The 17970-nt window shown below is 36.7% G+C and overlaps 1 protein-coding gene across 8 annotated transcripts in view; it reads right to left on the minus strand.

The window, feature by feature from the left end:
* Positions 1–7127: 7127 nt before the first annotated feature.
* The window catches only part of CCAR1 (cell division cycle and apoptosis regulator 1), a 31475-nt gene continuing 20632 nt past the window's right edge, over positions 7128–17970 (minus strand). For 5 of the 8 annotated variants that reach the window (XM_071749052.1, XM_071749049.1, XM_071749047.1 and 2 more), the window contains 9 exons: positions 17296–17529; positions 16844–16970; positions 16546–16587; positions 15131–15213; positions 13976–14122; positions 13462–13582; positions 12671–12856; positions 12083–12288; positions 8608–10755 (listed from right to left, as the gene is read on the minus strand). In XM_071749052.1, the coding sequence (XP_071605153.1) occupies positions 10696–10755; positions 12083–12288; positions 12671–12856; positions 13462–13582; positions 13976–14122; positions 15131–15213; positions 16546–16587; positions 16844–16970; positions 17296–17529 (1206 nt within the window). In that variant the 3' untranslated portion in view covers positions 8608–10695. Of the gene's footprint in view, positions 10756–12082; positions 12289–12670; positions 12857–13461; positions 13583–13975; positions 14123–15130; positions 15214–16545; positions 16588–16843; positions 16971–17295; positions 17530–17970 lie in introns of all 8 variants that reach the window. The other 3 variants (XM_071749048.1, XM_071749051.1, XM_071749050.1) reach the window with 3 other exon arrangements.

The following is a 17970-nucleotide window of genomic DNA, read 5'->3' on the forward strand; positions in this document are numbered from 1 at the left end:
AGATTCTCTACTTCTCTCCCAGCATCCGCCCCGCATGCATCCCCCGCGGCTTTACAGGAAAGGTGGGAGGGAGCAGTTTGCTCTTCGTTTGGCTAACAATTGACTGAACAGCTCGGCTAAGCACAGGAGATGGTCCCGCAGAGAAATGTTACCATCTCGGCAGTCTGCTCAATTAACAGATCAAGAGAATTTTTTTTTTTTTTTTTTTTTTTTTTTTTTTTAAACTAGTCTCTACCACCCTCTGAGAGTGACATAGGAATTGCCGTGATTTTCCATTCTCCTTCTCCATCCCCCAAGGAGAATATAAGAGCTTGTACCCAGTCCTGGGTGTACCATGCAAACCAGAGCCGGAAACCCCATCAGAAAAGAATAAAAAAAACATTTGGATTCTACGTAAGAATAAACACAGCAGGATAATTTGTGATTCCTTATATTTTGGGATATATTTTTCCATTTGATTAATCTTGTAGTGGCTAACACCAGTCAAGGTGAAGTCTATTCCATAGAGCCAGGATTTCCAAAACCCCAATAGGTTAGAACAAAGCTCATGTGACCTGCTGGGAAAAAGAGCAAAACAAGGATCTTGGCAAAATTAGCACTGCAGTGCTGCATGCCCTTTGCTTCTCACTGTCCAGCAAACAGCTGGTTGTGGATTATAAAGGAAAAAAAAAAATCCTCAAAACAGATGATATTTTCCTTGAGTCTGAAACTCAATCCCAACACTTTTCATCTACCGGAGCCAGGGAAAAACATCCTTCAGGTCAAGTGATTCTCATAACTGACACCTGGTAATCCCAGATAATCTGTTAAAATTCACTCAACACTATTGGAGATTGCAGACACTGCTATTGCTGCATGCCACAGGAAATGTTTCTTAGAGAGCACGTAGGACATTGCACAATTCCCAAGGTCCCAGCCATCAGTCACCAGAAACCCAAGTGTCTTGAATTCCACAGTATTGCAAAAAAACACCTAAGAAGGTAGATTTAAGAAAACAAGAAAGAAAAGCAGTCAAATCTCTCTATACATAAAATAAAGACAGCAGATGTGATAGCAATAGCTTAATTTTTAAATATTATAAATTCTTTTTAAAAGGAAGAAACCTTTGTCCCTTGCATTCTATTTGTCTTTTTGTTTTCCTAGAGCAAAATATACATAAAGAATTAGAGAAAAATCTTTCAGACCAGAAAATTGTCGGTATGATGACTGATGGAAGAAAAGACACAGAATACATCAGATTTAACTAGAAAATTACCTTAATAAAGACACTCAAATTAGAAATTGGTTTCAGTCCAGCTTCTAGAAATGGATGTAGAACCATGAAAACATCACTTCGATATCAAAAGTCTGAAAATGTTGTTCAGAGAGAAACTTCTTCAAAGGAATTTGATTAAAGAAACTGAAAGAATTCTAACTTGTTAGAAACCCCTTTGGATGTTCTTGCAGAAAGAGACAAAGTGACAGAGGAAATAATGTAATTAATTTATTGAAGTAATTTACATTTGGATTCAGGCCAGCCATGCTATGAATTGGAAAAGGCTACTGGGTAGGGACTCTATAAATCCCCAGAGGACCAACAAGTAACATGTCAATATTCAGCAGTAATATAAAACAGAAGTATAGTAAGAGAGAACCATTCCCAGCATACCTAGAGATATTACTGGTTTTTAGATGCAGACTGTTAAAACACTGTTCTTCCTTTTAATACCTCACCTGGATTAAAAGTTAGGAGGTCAGCAGGCTACTTGTGATCAGGGAAGATGAACTCATGCTGGAACAGATGTTGCCAGATTAAGTAAAGTTACCAGAGTGCCTTAGAAATAAGACTGCATGAAAAGATCAATTTTCTAGTCAGAAAATGGGGCTGCAACAGGGAGTGGCTATACTATACAAAATAGTGGGAAAGGCAAATACTACAATTAGCAAAAAAAAAAAAAAAAAATTACATGATTTAATCTCATGCCAGTGTTAAGCAAAACATAAAGAGGTTGAGCCTGCTAAGGGCAGCACAAGTTGGACATCAGAAATTTTCCTGATAAAATATTTGAAACAGAACATTAGCAGTTCCTCAAGTCTTCCAAAATTTGACAAATCTATTGCCTTGAGAAAGAATTCAAAACTGCTAGTTAACTTCAACAAAGTGTTTTTGATCTAATTATATACAGTTCTGCATGAGGTAAAATGTACTTCTGACTTAAACTATAATTCATCCCTGGACAGAGAAAATTACAGAGCTACACACAGGGGAAAATAACAATAAACCTTTCAAATAGTGACAGCTAAGAAAATCCCTACTAACCTTTGGAAATCCAACTGCAAAGGGATTTGTTTGCACTTCACCGAATATCTAGTAGTTACTCTGGGGCTGAACAGCCATGTATCTTCACTTCAGCATCTTCTACTCAGTCTTTGTTAGCAGCATGCCTGGTTTGGCTGCTACTGCTTCCAATCCTTCAGTTTTGGGAAGCACAAGCAGTTCACCAGAAGATTAAAGCAGACATCTGAGCTGACAGGAACCAAGGATTACACACAGCTCTGTTTTCACTCACCTGCTTTATGGTCGGTAATTAGAATTTGGTATTGCCTATAAGCACATTCAATAGGGAGTAATCCTAATTAACCATGTCAAAACCACACAAAGCATTTCAAGAACTACAGAAAAGGGCAGCCTTCCAGGATACTCAGGAGGCTGAACTGACAGAACACTCACAGGTCCAAGGATTAAGCACAAAGATTAACGACCCCAGCATCCCAGTGTCTGCCCCTCCTCTAAAAATGGCAAACTGTGAAGCGATTTACTGGCAAAACCCCATGCCTTGAGTGAAAACTGAACAGCTGTAAGGCAGCAGCCAATACCAGGAGAAGAAATTTAATTTTCTCTTCTTGTGAACCACAATTATGATGCTGGCTTGTGTATTCTGCAACCACTAACTGATCGCTCATTCTCTCTGTACCCCTTGAAATTTTACAATTTCAGTTTATATGAGGAGGGAAACCAATACAGTGCTGCAATGTCGTTTTTTGCACAAATCTCATCTTCTGCATTTTTAATGTAATTACATTTTAAGGTAAAATCTAAATGTGTATGAGCCTGATTTCTTCTTAGATCTTCCATCAGTATCACTTTTATGCCTTTTTAGAAAAGGCTTAACAGATCTCTTTATAGTGTCTTTTTTGTTGGGTTTTGTTTTGTTTTAGTGAGCACCAACATTTCCACACAAATTAGGATTAAAAGAAGCTGCTGACTTCAGAGCATCACGCCTGCACTGAGTAACAAAGTGCCTTCCCTCTCAGCCAGCCATCACCCCTCCCACAGTGCTGTGTGCTGTACCTTTACTTTCTCCAGTGGCAGCACGTTCCGTGTTCTTCCTCAGAGAAATCTTTGTGCCGAGTTGATCCATAACATCCACAGTTTCTTTCTATGCATCATCCTTTGTCTAAAAACGTTCACAAGGAATGAAACCAATGCAGTCTTCCACTGCTTATGAATGACTCTTCCACTTCACTGCAGTATTTGGTCTCTGGACACAGTATATCCAGCTGCCCTTCAGGAAACAATTACTTTTTTCATGTTTTTAATAAATAAGAGTGCTCTTGTCTTCATTGCAATCACCCACCAGGTCACCACCAACTTGACTTTGAACCAGACTAACATTAGCTAAAACCCAGTTTGTCCCAGCATTCGTAACGATGGGGGGGCTGTACCTCTGGAGAAAGCTGTGGTGGTGATGCTCTCTGCTTGCTCCCTGCTTTTCTGCCAGCCTGGCTGCAGGATTTTTGCCTGCCAGGATTTACACTGATGCTGCTAATCATAAAATGCCACAGGCAGGAGTTACCTGCCATGAAGGAGTGTTTTGGTACTTTCAGCTGATAAAGCCTCTGGTGGCAGCTTGTGCTACTGTGCTTGAATCAAGTAGCAGCTCTGCGAACAGAGCCTCCCTCATCATCGGGAGCACACAGCAAGCAGTGGTAGGTAGTAAGAAATAGTCAAGATGAAAGCAATTTCAGTGGCACTGGAGGGCTCCAGCCCCGGTTCTGTGCTGCTGCCGCTGTGGTCAGCCTTGCCCCAGCTCTCCTCTCACGTCCCTGCTGCTCCAGGATGGGGCATCTTCCCTCCGGAGCATCCAACTCTGGGCTGGAGGAAACTGCCTAAAATTTCAGACACAAAACTCCCTCCCGACCACACCCCGCGTTTTCCTCCCCCAGCGCCACGGCTCTTGCCCTGTCTCAGATTACACACGCACGAAACGAGGCCCTGGCAGAGCAGGCAGGGGAGGTACTGGTGCAAAGGCCACGCTTCAGCACTGCTCCACACAGGTTTTATACATTACTTGTACCCTTGCTCCTATTCTACTGAGACTATATTCTCTTTTCCTGTGGAAAATTCTTAAAGGGCACTGTCCACTTTGAAACCTGGTGCTCACAGAGCGATTTTTTGTCCATTTCAGTGTGTTCTTCCGGGAATTTGCATAGCTTCTCAAATTGCAGGTTGCATTTGAATAATCTTTCAAACCGTCTTTATTGGGGAAAAAAAAAAGACTTAAAGTGGAATAATTTTCCTTTTCTTTAAACTTGAAGCTGAATCAGAAATTAATTCACTGCTCAGAATATCAGCACAGCCATCTCCTACCACTCCTACCTACTGTGACCCCCTGCTACCCCAAGGTCACACTGTAAAACTGCATTTGTCCACAGATCACCATTGTTGTACTTTGTATTAGCCCCTTTTGTGCTGTCCAAAATTGCATGCTGTACAAAATTACAAATCACAAGACTGAAAATGCTGACTGCACGTTCCCTGCAAGCTTATCACTGGATCCCATGGATAATCAGAGAATTCGATGTGCTGCCACCCATATGTGTCCCAGTATTAAAGGTCATCTGTTTTTCCTCTTTTCAGTAAAATGGAAATATAAACCACTCCCCTCCCTCCCTCCAAAAAAAAAAAAAAAGAAAAAAAAAAAGAGTTTGATTTCAGGAAAGACACTAAGGCAGAAAATGAGGTTCAATACTGGTAAGCAGCTAATCCTCATTTTCACCTGTTCAGTCACATTATCCACGGTTACCTTATATCAAAGGAGATACTTGACAAGTATAAACTTTTCTCTGTAAACAAATGTTTCGAGAATACTCTGAAAATGCATTTGGAAAGCCTTCTCTAAGATATTACAATATGTAATGTGATTTTTTTTTAAAGTTACATGTAATGTGAAGTACTTAGTAGACATACTGAATTTGCTTGTACAATACTTTGACAAAACAAGGCATCAGGAGACAAGCTGGAAAGTAAAGTCCCTCATGGGGCTAACTCTGGTGAAAGTAGAGTCTTCCCAGATGTTTAAGAGAACTTCCAAATTTTTCTCATTTCTTATTAGAGCCAAGCTGTAAGTGTAACAACCCCAACTTGCAGGTACATTTAATTAAGGTGAAAATAGCCTACTTCTTTAACTTTTCCACAGCACACATACAATGCAACAGATTTGTTTTACAGTAAATGAGTTGGTCTGCAAGTTTTTTCTGAGACCAGCATTGTAAGGTACATTTATCTCCAACTGTTGAGTTCTAAAACTTGACATGTGGCAGCAATTTCTGTTTTGTCACATGCAGATCTGCTGGTCAGCATCTGCCCCTGCTAATAAGGGGCCAAAAATGCAGGTTGCTGCTCTCCAGCTGTTTCTGCCCCTCACATGACAAAAGAGGAATGCAACCCTGTGTCAGGAAGCCCAAGAAGAATTAAGCTATACACTGAAAATAACCAACTCAAACAAATCCTTCTAAAAAACAAACAAAAACCCCACAAAAACAACAAAAAACCCACAAAACCCAAACAAATCCAACAAACACTAAAAATGTTGCAAACAAATAATAAAGCAAATTAGTATATAAAAATAATTGTCAAAAAGCACAGCAGGGAGAGTTCAGGATGGGATTTGCTGCAGTGTTCCTCCTCTCCACTCTTCTCCTCTACCCAGATGTTAGTTTGCTACAAAATGTGAACAATGATTCAGGCAACAGCACCCTGTTATTTGTGCCCCTCACCAGAGTAATGGAAAGTAATCTAGGAACCAACCTCCCACCAAAATATGTGGCCCAAATACTTTATCTGAATATTACCTACTTGTTCCAAAAGATCACTACAACACTCTAGTATCTCCTAAGGTGCAAGATTCTAAAACATGAAGAGAGAAGGGATGTTTGGAGACACCAAAATTATTTCCAGGAAACAAAGTGGTGAGGCCTCACCATACTGGGAGACTGCTGGCCTGAGGGAAGTTCACATGAATGTGCCTGGACACTACAGACCAAATTAAGCAAGAATAAAAGCTGGCTGTGCAAGATCCTTCCTCAGCCTGGGGGAGATATGGAAAGGAAGACAGTTCTATATAGAAGGACATCACAGAACAATTTCAACCAACAGAGTATTTCAACATGCCTAACAGGCTCTGGATATGGTCTGAGTCCAGTGAAGTACTTGCAGGAACTCGAGTAAAACTCCAGAAGTTTAACCTCATAACCCTGCACCAAAAAAACCCCGAAACAATTCAAACTGCAGAACGCAACACACAAATCTACTCAGCACCACTATTCTGCTGTAATTTTAGAGAGAGGAATAAAAGAGAACTGAACTAATACTGTACTGTGTACAACACCTTGCAGGATTACTCAATCATACCTGGAAAGATACTGGTTCTTTTATGTACTGTAGGGTACCTGACCTGAATTCATGAACAAGTGAAAATCTACTCGTTAAATGGAAGGAGTGAAAAATCAGCAGAAGAAATAAAAAGCAGCATGCAACTGTCACACGTTTTCCAATAAAATTCAGGTATCAGATACCTAAAAATTCCAAAGCAATGTCCCTAGCCACAGTGAAAACACACATATGACTTCAGGCAATATTTGGTGTGTTCCAAAACTCCATAAATGTATACTCTGTATCCTGATGCCGTGGTTTATGTAGTGAATAAACAAAAAAGAAAAAATAGTTTTTGCTTGAAAATAATGGATTTTGTTATTTTAGATTTTTACTGTAACTACTTTTGCAATATATCTAATGAGACCAGTACACAGAAATGTAAAAGGTTGGTGGAAAAATACCAGCTGTTTTGATAGTGAAAGCAGAAATATTAATTATTTAGCCATTTTTATTGTTACACTACATAGCAATAGACAATCCCAGTTGAAATTTTACTTGAACCATTTCTGCTCTCTTAACATAAGAGGACTGACTGTGCTATCTACACATTCTGCAATCTATTGCTGGCCATAAGACTCAGTCACTCAAAAGGAATTATTTTATATTTTTAAATATAAACTACACCGAACAAATGCATTCAAGGTAAGAACTTGGCCTGGGTACACAAATGTACACAAATACTACAAACAAGCAAAAAAAAAAAAACCAAACCAAAACCCATGTTCTGTGTACATTCCTGATAAAATCAGCAATTAAAGTTAGCTGTGGTAAGTAAATCCGAACAAATATTCACACAGTACATTACTGAGCAGAAAGATGGACTGAAAGCCATTCATCTTTCTCAAAGCAATTAAACATACTGAAAAATGTTATGCTAAATGACTGGGTTTCATAATGTTACAGATTCAGAAACAACTCAGTTGTAAATGTTGGATCCATGGAAAAACACAGGCAACCAGAGAATTCCAGTTTCTTCATTGTACAGTTCAGGGTACTGCCATCTGAGCCAGAGGACACCAGACAAACCAAGTAACAGCTGGGAAGTGATTCTGCAGCAGTGCCCAGGACTACAGGCACAGGCACCAAGCACTGGGTGAGTCAAAAAACCCATGCATCTCCATCCTAGTAAAACAAGCAGCAGTGCTGGAAGCAGGCCCATTATTTCCCATGCAATCCTCAACACTTCAGAGAACTCTGGCAAAAATTCACTATTGGTGTATTTGCCACTGTTGTTGCCTAACACTGAAACAATATTTTGCTGCCTTTTCGTTACCAGAGCAAAAGCAAAGGAAGCTCAGGAGAGTCTACTTTACTCTAAAACCATTTTGCATGCAGATGTATCACCTGGAACTTGCTTTCTAGCTTCATTCACAGACATCCACTAGACTATAACTTTGTAACAGTTTAACTCATTAATTCCCCCATACCAGACAAAATGCAAAAAAGGGAGAGAAGTCTATAAACTGAGATCAGATTCCATTTACGAGCATGCTGTAGTAGCATTTTCTCTACAGAATGAGGCAATTTTGGTATTTACTATTTTCTAATCTGAAGATTTTCAGACTACAAACTGGGTGTGTAGTCATCAGAATAAAACCCAGCTTAGGCTCACTGCCTTTTACAAGTATAAAGCCCATGAGATGGGAAGTATACACATGGAATGCAAAAAACTGTTCATAAAGTAAAGCTGACAGAAGACTGCTTCTCCAAACCTCCCTTACTGATACTTTATGAAACTTTCTTATAAATTCATCACGTTTCTAGGAATACTACAAAGCAGCTTTATCTGATGACGAGCACTGATGCTGTGTATATACAGAAATTTGTGCTATTAGGTAAAGCAACAGGCTATAGAGGTATCTGCTCTTCCTCCTCTTATCTGTGCTTCAGAAGATGAGTCAAGCTCTGTATTAGTTGTAAAACTTTTCCTCGTTTTTTTTTCCTTTATTCTTTACCCTTTTAAATTCCTTTCCAACATAAATGCAGAACATACACAGTGTCTGAAACACTATTACATCAAAGGAATACACAGAAAGATTACACTCATTCTAACAAATACTTTAAATACTGTAAAAATCTGTATCACTCTAGCAACTATCTCACAGGGCCACTGAAACACAAGATGAGTCCTGCCTGTAGTGACAACTGCTTTCAGATCAACAGTTGTAAAATATTTCAACTTAGGTTTCAGTGTACCTAAAAAGATGTTATCTTGAATTCAAGAATTATTTTCTTGTATGTTCACTGAAATTCTTGAGCAAAGTATTTCAAATGCAATCTTTTCAAGTCAATTTAAACACACTGTGCTTGATGTCAAAAAAGAAACATGCTGTCAACAATCTTGTACAAAAGTAAAGGCAAAAAATATAATTCGATTACAAAAGAATTTGTTAACACTATCTGTACACCACAGATAATGCTTTTCATAAGATAAATTTACCAATATTCTAGTTCAATCATTCTGAGATGTTCTCTCAATTCATAAAACATGCATTTCCTGTGTACTTCTATGCAATAATTACTGGTTTTATAGTACCTCCTACTTTAGTCCAAACAGCTAAGATATGATACTGTGACTCAACTGAGATGAATGAGGGGGAAGTTTATGCATGCTTGTTTAATGGAAAGATTTTTTTACTTGTCTAGCTCCAAAAAAGCCAAGAAAGGTAAGTGATTAACACTCCAACTTAAACTTTTGAACATCAATTCAGGTATTTTTATGTGTATCTCATTAAAGCTACATTAAGTTCCCATGTAGCTTATTCATATCCATTATGGCACTTGGACCTCCTAACAGGTATTTAGTTACCTAGAACATCTAGGCTAAAAAACAAAATGTCTGCTAAAATTAACCATTTCTGTAAGAAAACACTTCTGTCCCAACCTTCAAAGCCCTTAGTTTTCCTGGAAGTTACACCAAAATATAATTGTTCAGATTTCACGTTATTTAACTAAGCTGCATTTGACAAGTGTCACACCACTTCCCAGTTCAGATTTCCAGTGATTTGGGAACACAAAGGAAGGCAACCTTACTCCCTTCAAACAAACCAAGTTGTGTCCTGCTCCTTATCATTACAACATGGAGTACTGATACTTGTGTATCACTTCTTTTGTTGGGTGTAAGTCTTTGAAGGTGTTACATGTATTAAGAAAAAAGTCCAAATTGAATTAAAGGTGGCTTACAAGGGCAGCTTGTTCTCCATGTAAGGCATTATTCTGACATCTACTGGCCTGGTATCCAAGCAAACATTTTAATACACTGCATTTGCTATTAAAAAGGAGAATATATATTAATCCAAAGATAAGAACAGTTAAAGGAATACAAATGACATACATTTAAAACAGGCCCATGTATTTTCATATAAATCTCACAACCCTACCAATATTTTGGTAGGTTTCTATTGCTTTCTCAACTCATCTGAACTACTGTATATTATGAAGCTTTAATACAAGCAGATTTTGAAAAAAAGTTACATTTGGAAGGGAAAAGAAAGATATGACAAGTAAAAAATAATCCAGGAAGCTTTTTTAAAAAAATTCTTTACTTGCAAAATTAAGCAGCATGCTACTTTGTGATTTATATTTGAATTTAAAAAGACTAATTAGACCGAAATAAAAATAAAAACCTAAAAATGGTAATTCTATAAATAATGAAAATTTTGATTTCACTAGACTTTAACAAAAAACATTTGGTAATTAAATACTTGCTACTGTTCATTACGTTGATGAACTTTATTAGGGTTAAAACTATAACAAAGTTCATCCTAAAACATTTTGCAATGCAAAATTATTTCCACTCAAGGAGTGTCTCAAATTGAATGCTAAGAATTACAAGCAATCTTCAGAAGCTGACACTCACATTCATAAAACTTTATACATCTTTTGGAACTAAGATATTTATACTACTAAAATCAAACATGCATCACTTCCCATACATTCTAGTATCATGATTTATATTACATTATGTAACACCATTCTTCTAAACAGCAGCAGTTTTATCATACGTTTGCTCCATTTTCTTTGGATTTCTGATCTTTATCTTCATTCTTCACAATATCCTTTAAAAGAAAAATTGAGAGGATATAGTGAATTTTGGAAGTGATACTTATCACATGAACTATAAAGCAGCATGAGACAAAGATGCTGTTTGGTATCAACTTTAAATAGTATGTGAACTGAAATCTTACTTATTTCTTATAACCAATTCAAATTTGTCAGTATCTTGCTGAAAAACTGAGGGGACAGATACTAAGTGTGACCTAAGCACTTCTAAAGAGAAGCATGAAGAACATCCCCTTACTTTATAATCTTAAGGTTTAGGGGTTGCTGGGCTTTTTATTTTCTGTTGGTCATTGGTGGGCTTTTTTGTTTGTTGGTTGTGGGGTTTTTTTATTGTGGGTTTTGGGTTTTTTTTCCCCTGTAGGTTTGTTTTGTGTTTTTCTTAAAAAGGGCATGTGAAAACAGTTTTTGCAAAAATCCATAGAGTTAGAATAGTAATTTACTTCAACAGTTCTAACATAAAATAGTTATACTGGTCAGAGCTGTCTGAAAACTCTAGTGCCTTCAGCTGCTGGTTCTTCTGGAACAGCACAGCTACAGCAAGTAGTGCAGCACAGGACTGGGTAAGGATACTGATGAGAGGCAGCTGCAAGTTACTGCCAATAAGCTACACTCTCATATGATGCATCACCTGTAGCCTACAAAGGAGAAAGAAAGTTCTAACATTTGCCAAGCTTTCTAGTTTTGTGTGCAAGGGTTTGTTTTTGGCTTTGGGTTTTTTTCTAGAGCTTTTGTAGGTGCTATCTCCTCTACCTGAAATAAAAGTATACAAGAAATAGATGCAAGATTCCTCATCATACCAGTCTGCCACTCAGTAGCCTCCATAAGCTACTTCTGTTCAGTCTTAGCTAATGGACTCCCCACAGCATTGCTAAGGAATATACAAGTATCTATCTGTGCAGGGAGAGAAATGCTCTGGAGTATTATCCATTTTGCTTAAAACTCATTTTAATGAGTAAGTAAATTACATAAACTGCAATATTGAAGTTCTGCCTTGGAAAATTACTAATTAATCAAATAGAAGAGCATATTTGGACTGTTGGGATAGACAAGGTCAGGATAGGAAAACATAATGAAGGTTTGAAATTTACATTCACCTTTACACATTTAAAAAAAAAACTTAAAAAAGAACATGTGTTTCAAGCTTAGGAAAAAAAAAACCCGTTGTATTTGTTATATTTAAATAATTTCACACAGAGTACCTTATATTTACATTAAGATACTACTGCCCTGAATTCATGTGAAAATTATTTTTTATTCTGAAGTTTTTAGTCTAATAACATAGTCTGCGTGCCACAATCAAAAACAGAATTAAACATTTCTAACCTGTTTAAGAACATTCTGTATTTCATCCATAACTGTAGCTAAATTTTTGATTGTCTTATTCAGCTGACCCTCAAATTGCAAATTTTTATCATCTGAGATCTTCAAATTTTCTTGCAGTTGGCCAAGGTCCTTCTTCACTTCTCTGAGCTCCGTAGACAGACTTTTGTTAGAATTCTCCAGTTGCAGTATGGTCTTTTCATCCTCATCTGAAGAAAAATAAAGATTAAGAGATCAGTCATCTATAATGCTGTTTACTTTGCATGCTAATATTCCCTTTACATGCCAACACCATAACTATTAATTTTTGAAGAGCATTGAAAGCTGCATAGTATTACTATTCTAGAACAAATTCTGAATACATTTAAAAGTATCACATTCAACAGGAATAAATTAAATAAAAGCATTTCAGCATGGTGACAATGGCACTCAACAATATTTGGTGTGCAAGTTGAAAGAGCTTGAGAAATAGAAAACAGTAAACAAATAGTTAATAAATTTAGATTACAAATATTATTCCAATTGGTTTATTTAGAGTAAGTCTTAGCACTTTGCATGCATGTAAGCACCACCTTCAAAGTAACATCCCACCTGTTTTTTCTTCCAGTAACTGAAGCTTTTGTTCTATCTCTGCCCGCACTCTCTCACTCTTCTCCAGCTTCTGTAAAAGGCTCCCAACATCCACCATCGCTCCATTGTACACAATGAGCCCAACATTTTCTTCTACAGCTTTTGATTCTTGCTTTATAGTAGGCGATGGTAACAGCAATCTGTTTCCTGTATTACACACATTAGCATTAGGAAATAAGAATTTTGCAGCTTTTCAGTTCTGTTTCCTGTATTACATACATTAGCATTAGGAAACAATAACTTTGCAACTTTTCAGTTCTAGTGACATACCTCAAAAACTTCTTAGAAGAATAAATTCCTACAAGAATATATATTCAAGTTTGGTGGTCTATCCCTATTTTTACTACTTCCTTACCCCAATTCCCCCACTCAAAAAGCAACATGCACTTTAATGACATTCTTTCATACCTCCTTTCTGCAATAATTTGTCTTTAAAAATCAGTCTCTGTTCTACCACGTATAACACTAATTCACCTGACTGCAAAACTGCTGTGAATGAAAAATGCTGCTCATCAATATTCAACATTAAACTCTGCCCTTCCTGTTCCGAGATATTAAGATTCAAACTATAGATGGAACACAATGTAATTTATTAACTACTCAAAATCTGCTTTTCCAAAATGGCAGGTTACCTGATGACCTAAACTGATAAGTTCTTTCTGCAGGAAAGAAGTATTTCAGAACTCTTGTTATAATTTGAACACAAGTATCTGGAAGTTTGTGCCATAAAATAAAAAAAAAAAGCAAACCACCTAACATATCTTCCTGTAGCTCTTCTGACTCTTCTTGATTTTCTTCATCTTTAGAAGTATCTGTTAGTCTTCTATAAAAGCAAGATTCTCTAAACACTACTTTATTTAGAAGCTTCTTGACCTAAAACACAGTAAGGGAAAGAAATACACTTAATACACAGACATTATATAAGGAAAAGGAAGGTTTTAGCTGTGAAACATGCAAATTGTACAGCTTTTTCAACTTCAATATAGAGGGGCTTAAAATTAAAACAAGCTAGGGAAAAAAATATACTATTTTGAGACAAAAATTACATAGACAATATGGGCATATTAAGAGCTGCAAACTTCACCTCTTTATTCTAAGGCAAATTTCAAAAGATAGTAAATAGCATTTCATTGTAAATACAAGGTGGCTACATATAAACCAGGGATAAAGTATATAAGCAACAACCTTTAAATTGCTAAACCATATTCCTCCTACTTACAGCATTCCTGTAATATTTTAAAAGAGATTTCTTTTAATATACAAAACCTGAGCACGTGACAGGTGTAGTCCAAGAGTGTAAAGAATCTCCTCCATGTCCTTCTCCAGAAGATATCCACAGTGACTTTGATCAAAATAAACAAAAGCCATCAGAAGATCCCTATTGACAGTCACCATCTGCGTCTTGTCTTTCTCCTACAGAAAATCCATTATGAGATCATTAGGAAGTTAATATATCTTTTTAATATCTTTTTTTCCATAATCGACTAAGAACAAGCAACTTTTTAATTTAATACAAGTTTTCCTCTGTTCCTTTTATCAGAACTTGGATTTCAGTAGAGTGATTACTATAGCCAGCATTTACCTACTGCGCTCCAATAAGCAAGCTAATTAGAACAAGTAAGCTTTCAAATATTTGAAATAATTTCAGCAGAATGGACAGTAATATCTGGTAAACACAATTCCCTTTTGTTCATGCTAGTAAGATTTAAGCTCATTAAACAACAAAAATGCCTGCTCCTTCCCAATGAGATATTTTGCTGAACAGCTGTTTTAAAAGTTAGATACTCCTAAACATAAATAAGCATCCAGCTCTCACAGTTACAGCAGTTCTGCTGTCTTCCCATTACGTCTATTTCTTCTTGAAGGAAAAAATAAAAGAGAATTAGAAACTTGCTTTATTCTTTATAAATAAAGCCTTACAAATCATGCTGTTTCTTAATCTGAACAGAGAAGGCAAGCTATTGGCCTCATGACACAAAAAGCATCCATTTTACTGGAGGGAGATGTAAAAACATCATGTTTCCAAACTTCACGTGAGAAAAGTCTATCAATCAAGATAAACTTCTGCTTTTCTTTTGTAAGAATACAGCAGTTGAAAAAAATGGATGAAATAATCACATCTGCTGCCTCCTATGGGCATGTACAGCATTAGTCCTCACATCTTTCAGACAGATCAGTACCTCATGCAAGGCTTTTTCCAACAGCTTTCATCCAATGAACTTTAAGAGTCAAAGTCAGGTATAAGCACCTAATCCAAGCTGTGTGATGTCCCCTAACTCCTAAACACACACAATGTTTCACTCCAGAAGTGCTCTAGGAATGAAGGGCTGCAAGTAGGTCTCATAATGAAACTAAAATTAAGCTTTAATTAGGACACCTCTAACAAGGTTATATGTAGTTGTCAAGAAAGGTGTTAATTACTTTATCTTTAGAAGACCTCTCTTTACAATGCTTGTTTCCCTCTCTTCTGTCCTCCCGTTTGTTCATTTCCTCTTCATCCCGGTCTGTAAAGCAAAAAGAAAATTCAACATATCCACAACTATAACTGTTATCTCAAAACACACACGTTCACTAAAATAGTTCACATAACCCCCCAAATATCCAAAATTAATATTGAAAAGTAATAATAAAAAAAAAAAGAACAAACCCACAAATGGCATTTAAGGGAGTCCTCTTAAATTTTCTTTTCTCTTGTCTAATATAAGCTTTCTGTCATTTTCCCCCCATGTTTCTTTCACACACATGGATAGAAAAACTGAAACATCCAGGCCAAAATGAGTTGCAACAATTTTCCCTAATGAGGCTTGGCAGAGTCTGCATTCAGCTATCAATATTCCCATTAGGACAAAAATCAGTACCCTCAAATATTTTATGTATGAAAAGCCATATAACTATATAATTAAGAGCATGTGTTTATACTCATGCTTGAGTGACATATGATCCTATGGCTTAGATTCTCCACGAAGTTACAGATCACATCACTTATTACATGTGAATTACAAACTGCAGGTTTTTTGCTTAAAGGTAGAATAGTACAGTAAAACTGAATCTAAAATTAAGAGAGAAGGAGGAATGCAACAGCAGGGGTGGGTTACAGCATGCAGCTCTGTACCTTATTTGTGAACCTTTGGTCAGAGAATCATGCCAAGTTTAGATTTAAGATCACCTTTCTTGTGAGGGAAACTTTGGGGAAAAAAACTATGTTATAACAAGACTTGCCTAATTTTGCCAACACATTTCTGAGAATCAGTAACTTTCTCCCACCCCTCTGTTGCACACCAGATTGCTCTTAAAAACTCAACTTGGGAATGGCACAAGAACAGATTATGGTAAAAAGCAGCACTTGTACAGAACAGACAAGCCCAGCGCACTCTCACAGCCAGATTACAAGAAAAGTTATTTTGGAAACCACAGATTAGCACCAATTTTTTAAGGCTGATGCAGTACTCTGCCAAAAATACAACTGGAAATGCTGGGATTGCAGTATCCAGAGTGGTTCAAGCCTGCATCTCTAACAGAAACTCTATAAAAGGGCAAAACTCTCTCCAAAAGAACAAAAACCTCAAAGAAATACGAACAAAAACCTTTCTGAATGTGAGCAAGGAAAGAGGGCTACTGCTGCTCCCTGGAGACAGGAAAGTTCCCCAATTCCTTTCCCCATTTTTTCAGGCAAACAGAACTCCACCCAAAGAGAAATCAGCTCCTCATTACACCATGTGAAGAGCACCCCATACTGCATTCTGGGCTATTAAAAACAGGATGACATTTCAGAACTGAGGAACAGAAAGTCAGGCACTTAAAAGTGGCTTGGTTTTTCAGAGGTGCTGAATACTCACATCTCCTACTGACTTCAATGGGAGCTGCGAGTGGTCTGCATTCTGAAAAAAATAAAACCACTTCTATATGCATGCCTTACTTTGAGTATCACAGCTAGTTTATATTAACTATGTTCAAACAATGCCTAGCATAAAGTCACTTACATTAAGTAGATCTGGTAAGAATTACTAAAAATAACACTAGTCTAATAATGACATTTGAAACTGTCTAGTGCCAGTGCCTTCTCCAGCTTGAAAGAATGTACAATGGCAATACAATTTTTTTTCTGAAAGCCACACAATTTGTAATGCAAGATACCTTCATCTTCATCTTCAGCCTCTTCTGCCTCCATTGGATCATATTCTTCTTGATTATTATCATCTTCAGTTTCTTCTTCATCTTTAGAATCATCTTTCTTCTTGTCTTCCCTCTGTAACAAAAGTTCCTAAAAATTTATGCAGTCAGAACTAAAGAAGATGAAAGCAAAAACCTCACTACCAGTCATTCAAGATCTGCCTGTCTGTATATTTAATCACTTAAACAAAATACAAATCTATGTGATATAGCTGAATGTCAAAATAGTCCCCAATACACCCATAAAATTTTTAAATTACTGAGTATGACTGAAGTATATTTAAATAGATTGAGTCAATCCAATTCAGTAACATTATGAGACCTGAGTTTTGAAAAGCAGTGAAAGTAAAATTCAATTAGAAACAGCTCAATATTGATCTAGACAGTATACTACCTCATATGAGCTAGCTACAGACCTTCTTTTCATCTTTATCTTCTTTTTTGTCTTTATCATCTCCAGATTTTCTCCTCTTAGGTTTTGGGTCATCTGTTTCATCATCTTTTTCTTCCTTTTTTTCTTTTCTCTCATCTTTTTTGCTTTTTTTGTCTTTTTTGTCCTCTCTCTCTGGGAGAGAAATCAGTGCTTTGTAAATTCTGACACCAAAATCTCTCTGAAGCATTTCGTTGAAGAGTTCTGCAAACAATGATACCTGCACATGAAGAATAATGAAAAGAAAATTGACAAACAGTAAAATTATGACTCTGTATTAAAATTCTGACATAGCAAAAGTTGGTAAGGTAGCACCTTACAGCTATTTAATTGTACATGTACACGTTTTGAATACATGTTTTAAAACTATCTACTTTGAATATTGAAGCCTGCAACTTTATAAAAATGCTTCTTTCCTGTACTGCTGTAGTTTGTGACCTAGGCTAGCTGTATGAATTATAAACCCAGATTCATGTCTGAAAACCTGCACATTTCTTCTGGATTACCATACAGTGACTACCCTTGCTATTGTAAACCATGTACCAGAGGACTGGACAATTTTTTGAAAGAAATAATTTTTTTTAAGAAGAAATTAAAGTTCTAAAAGAAATTAAAGTTTTATTTTTTCACGCCATCGTAAACTTTCAGAATTTAAGAACGC

This window comes from Heliangelus exortis, chromosome 7 (genome assembly GCF_036169615.1).
Source record: "Heliangelus exortis chromosome 7, bHelExo1.hap1, whole genome shotgun sequence".
NCBI lineage: Eukaryota > Metazoa > Chordata > Aves > Apodiformes > Trochilidae > Heliangelus > Heliangelus exortis.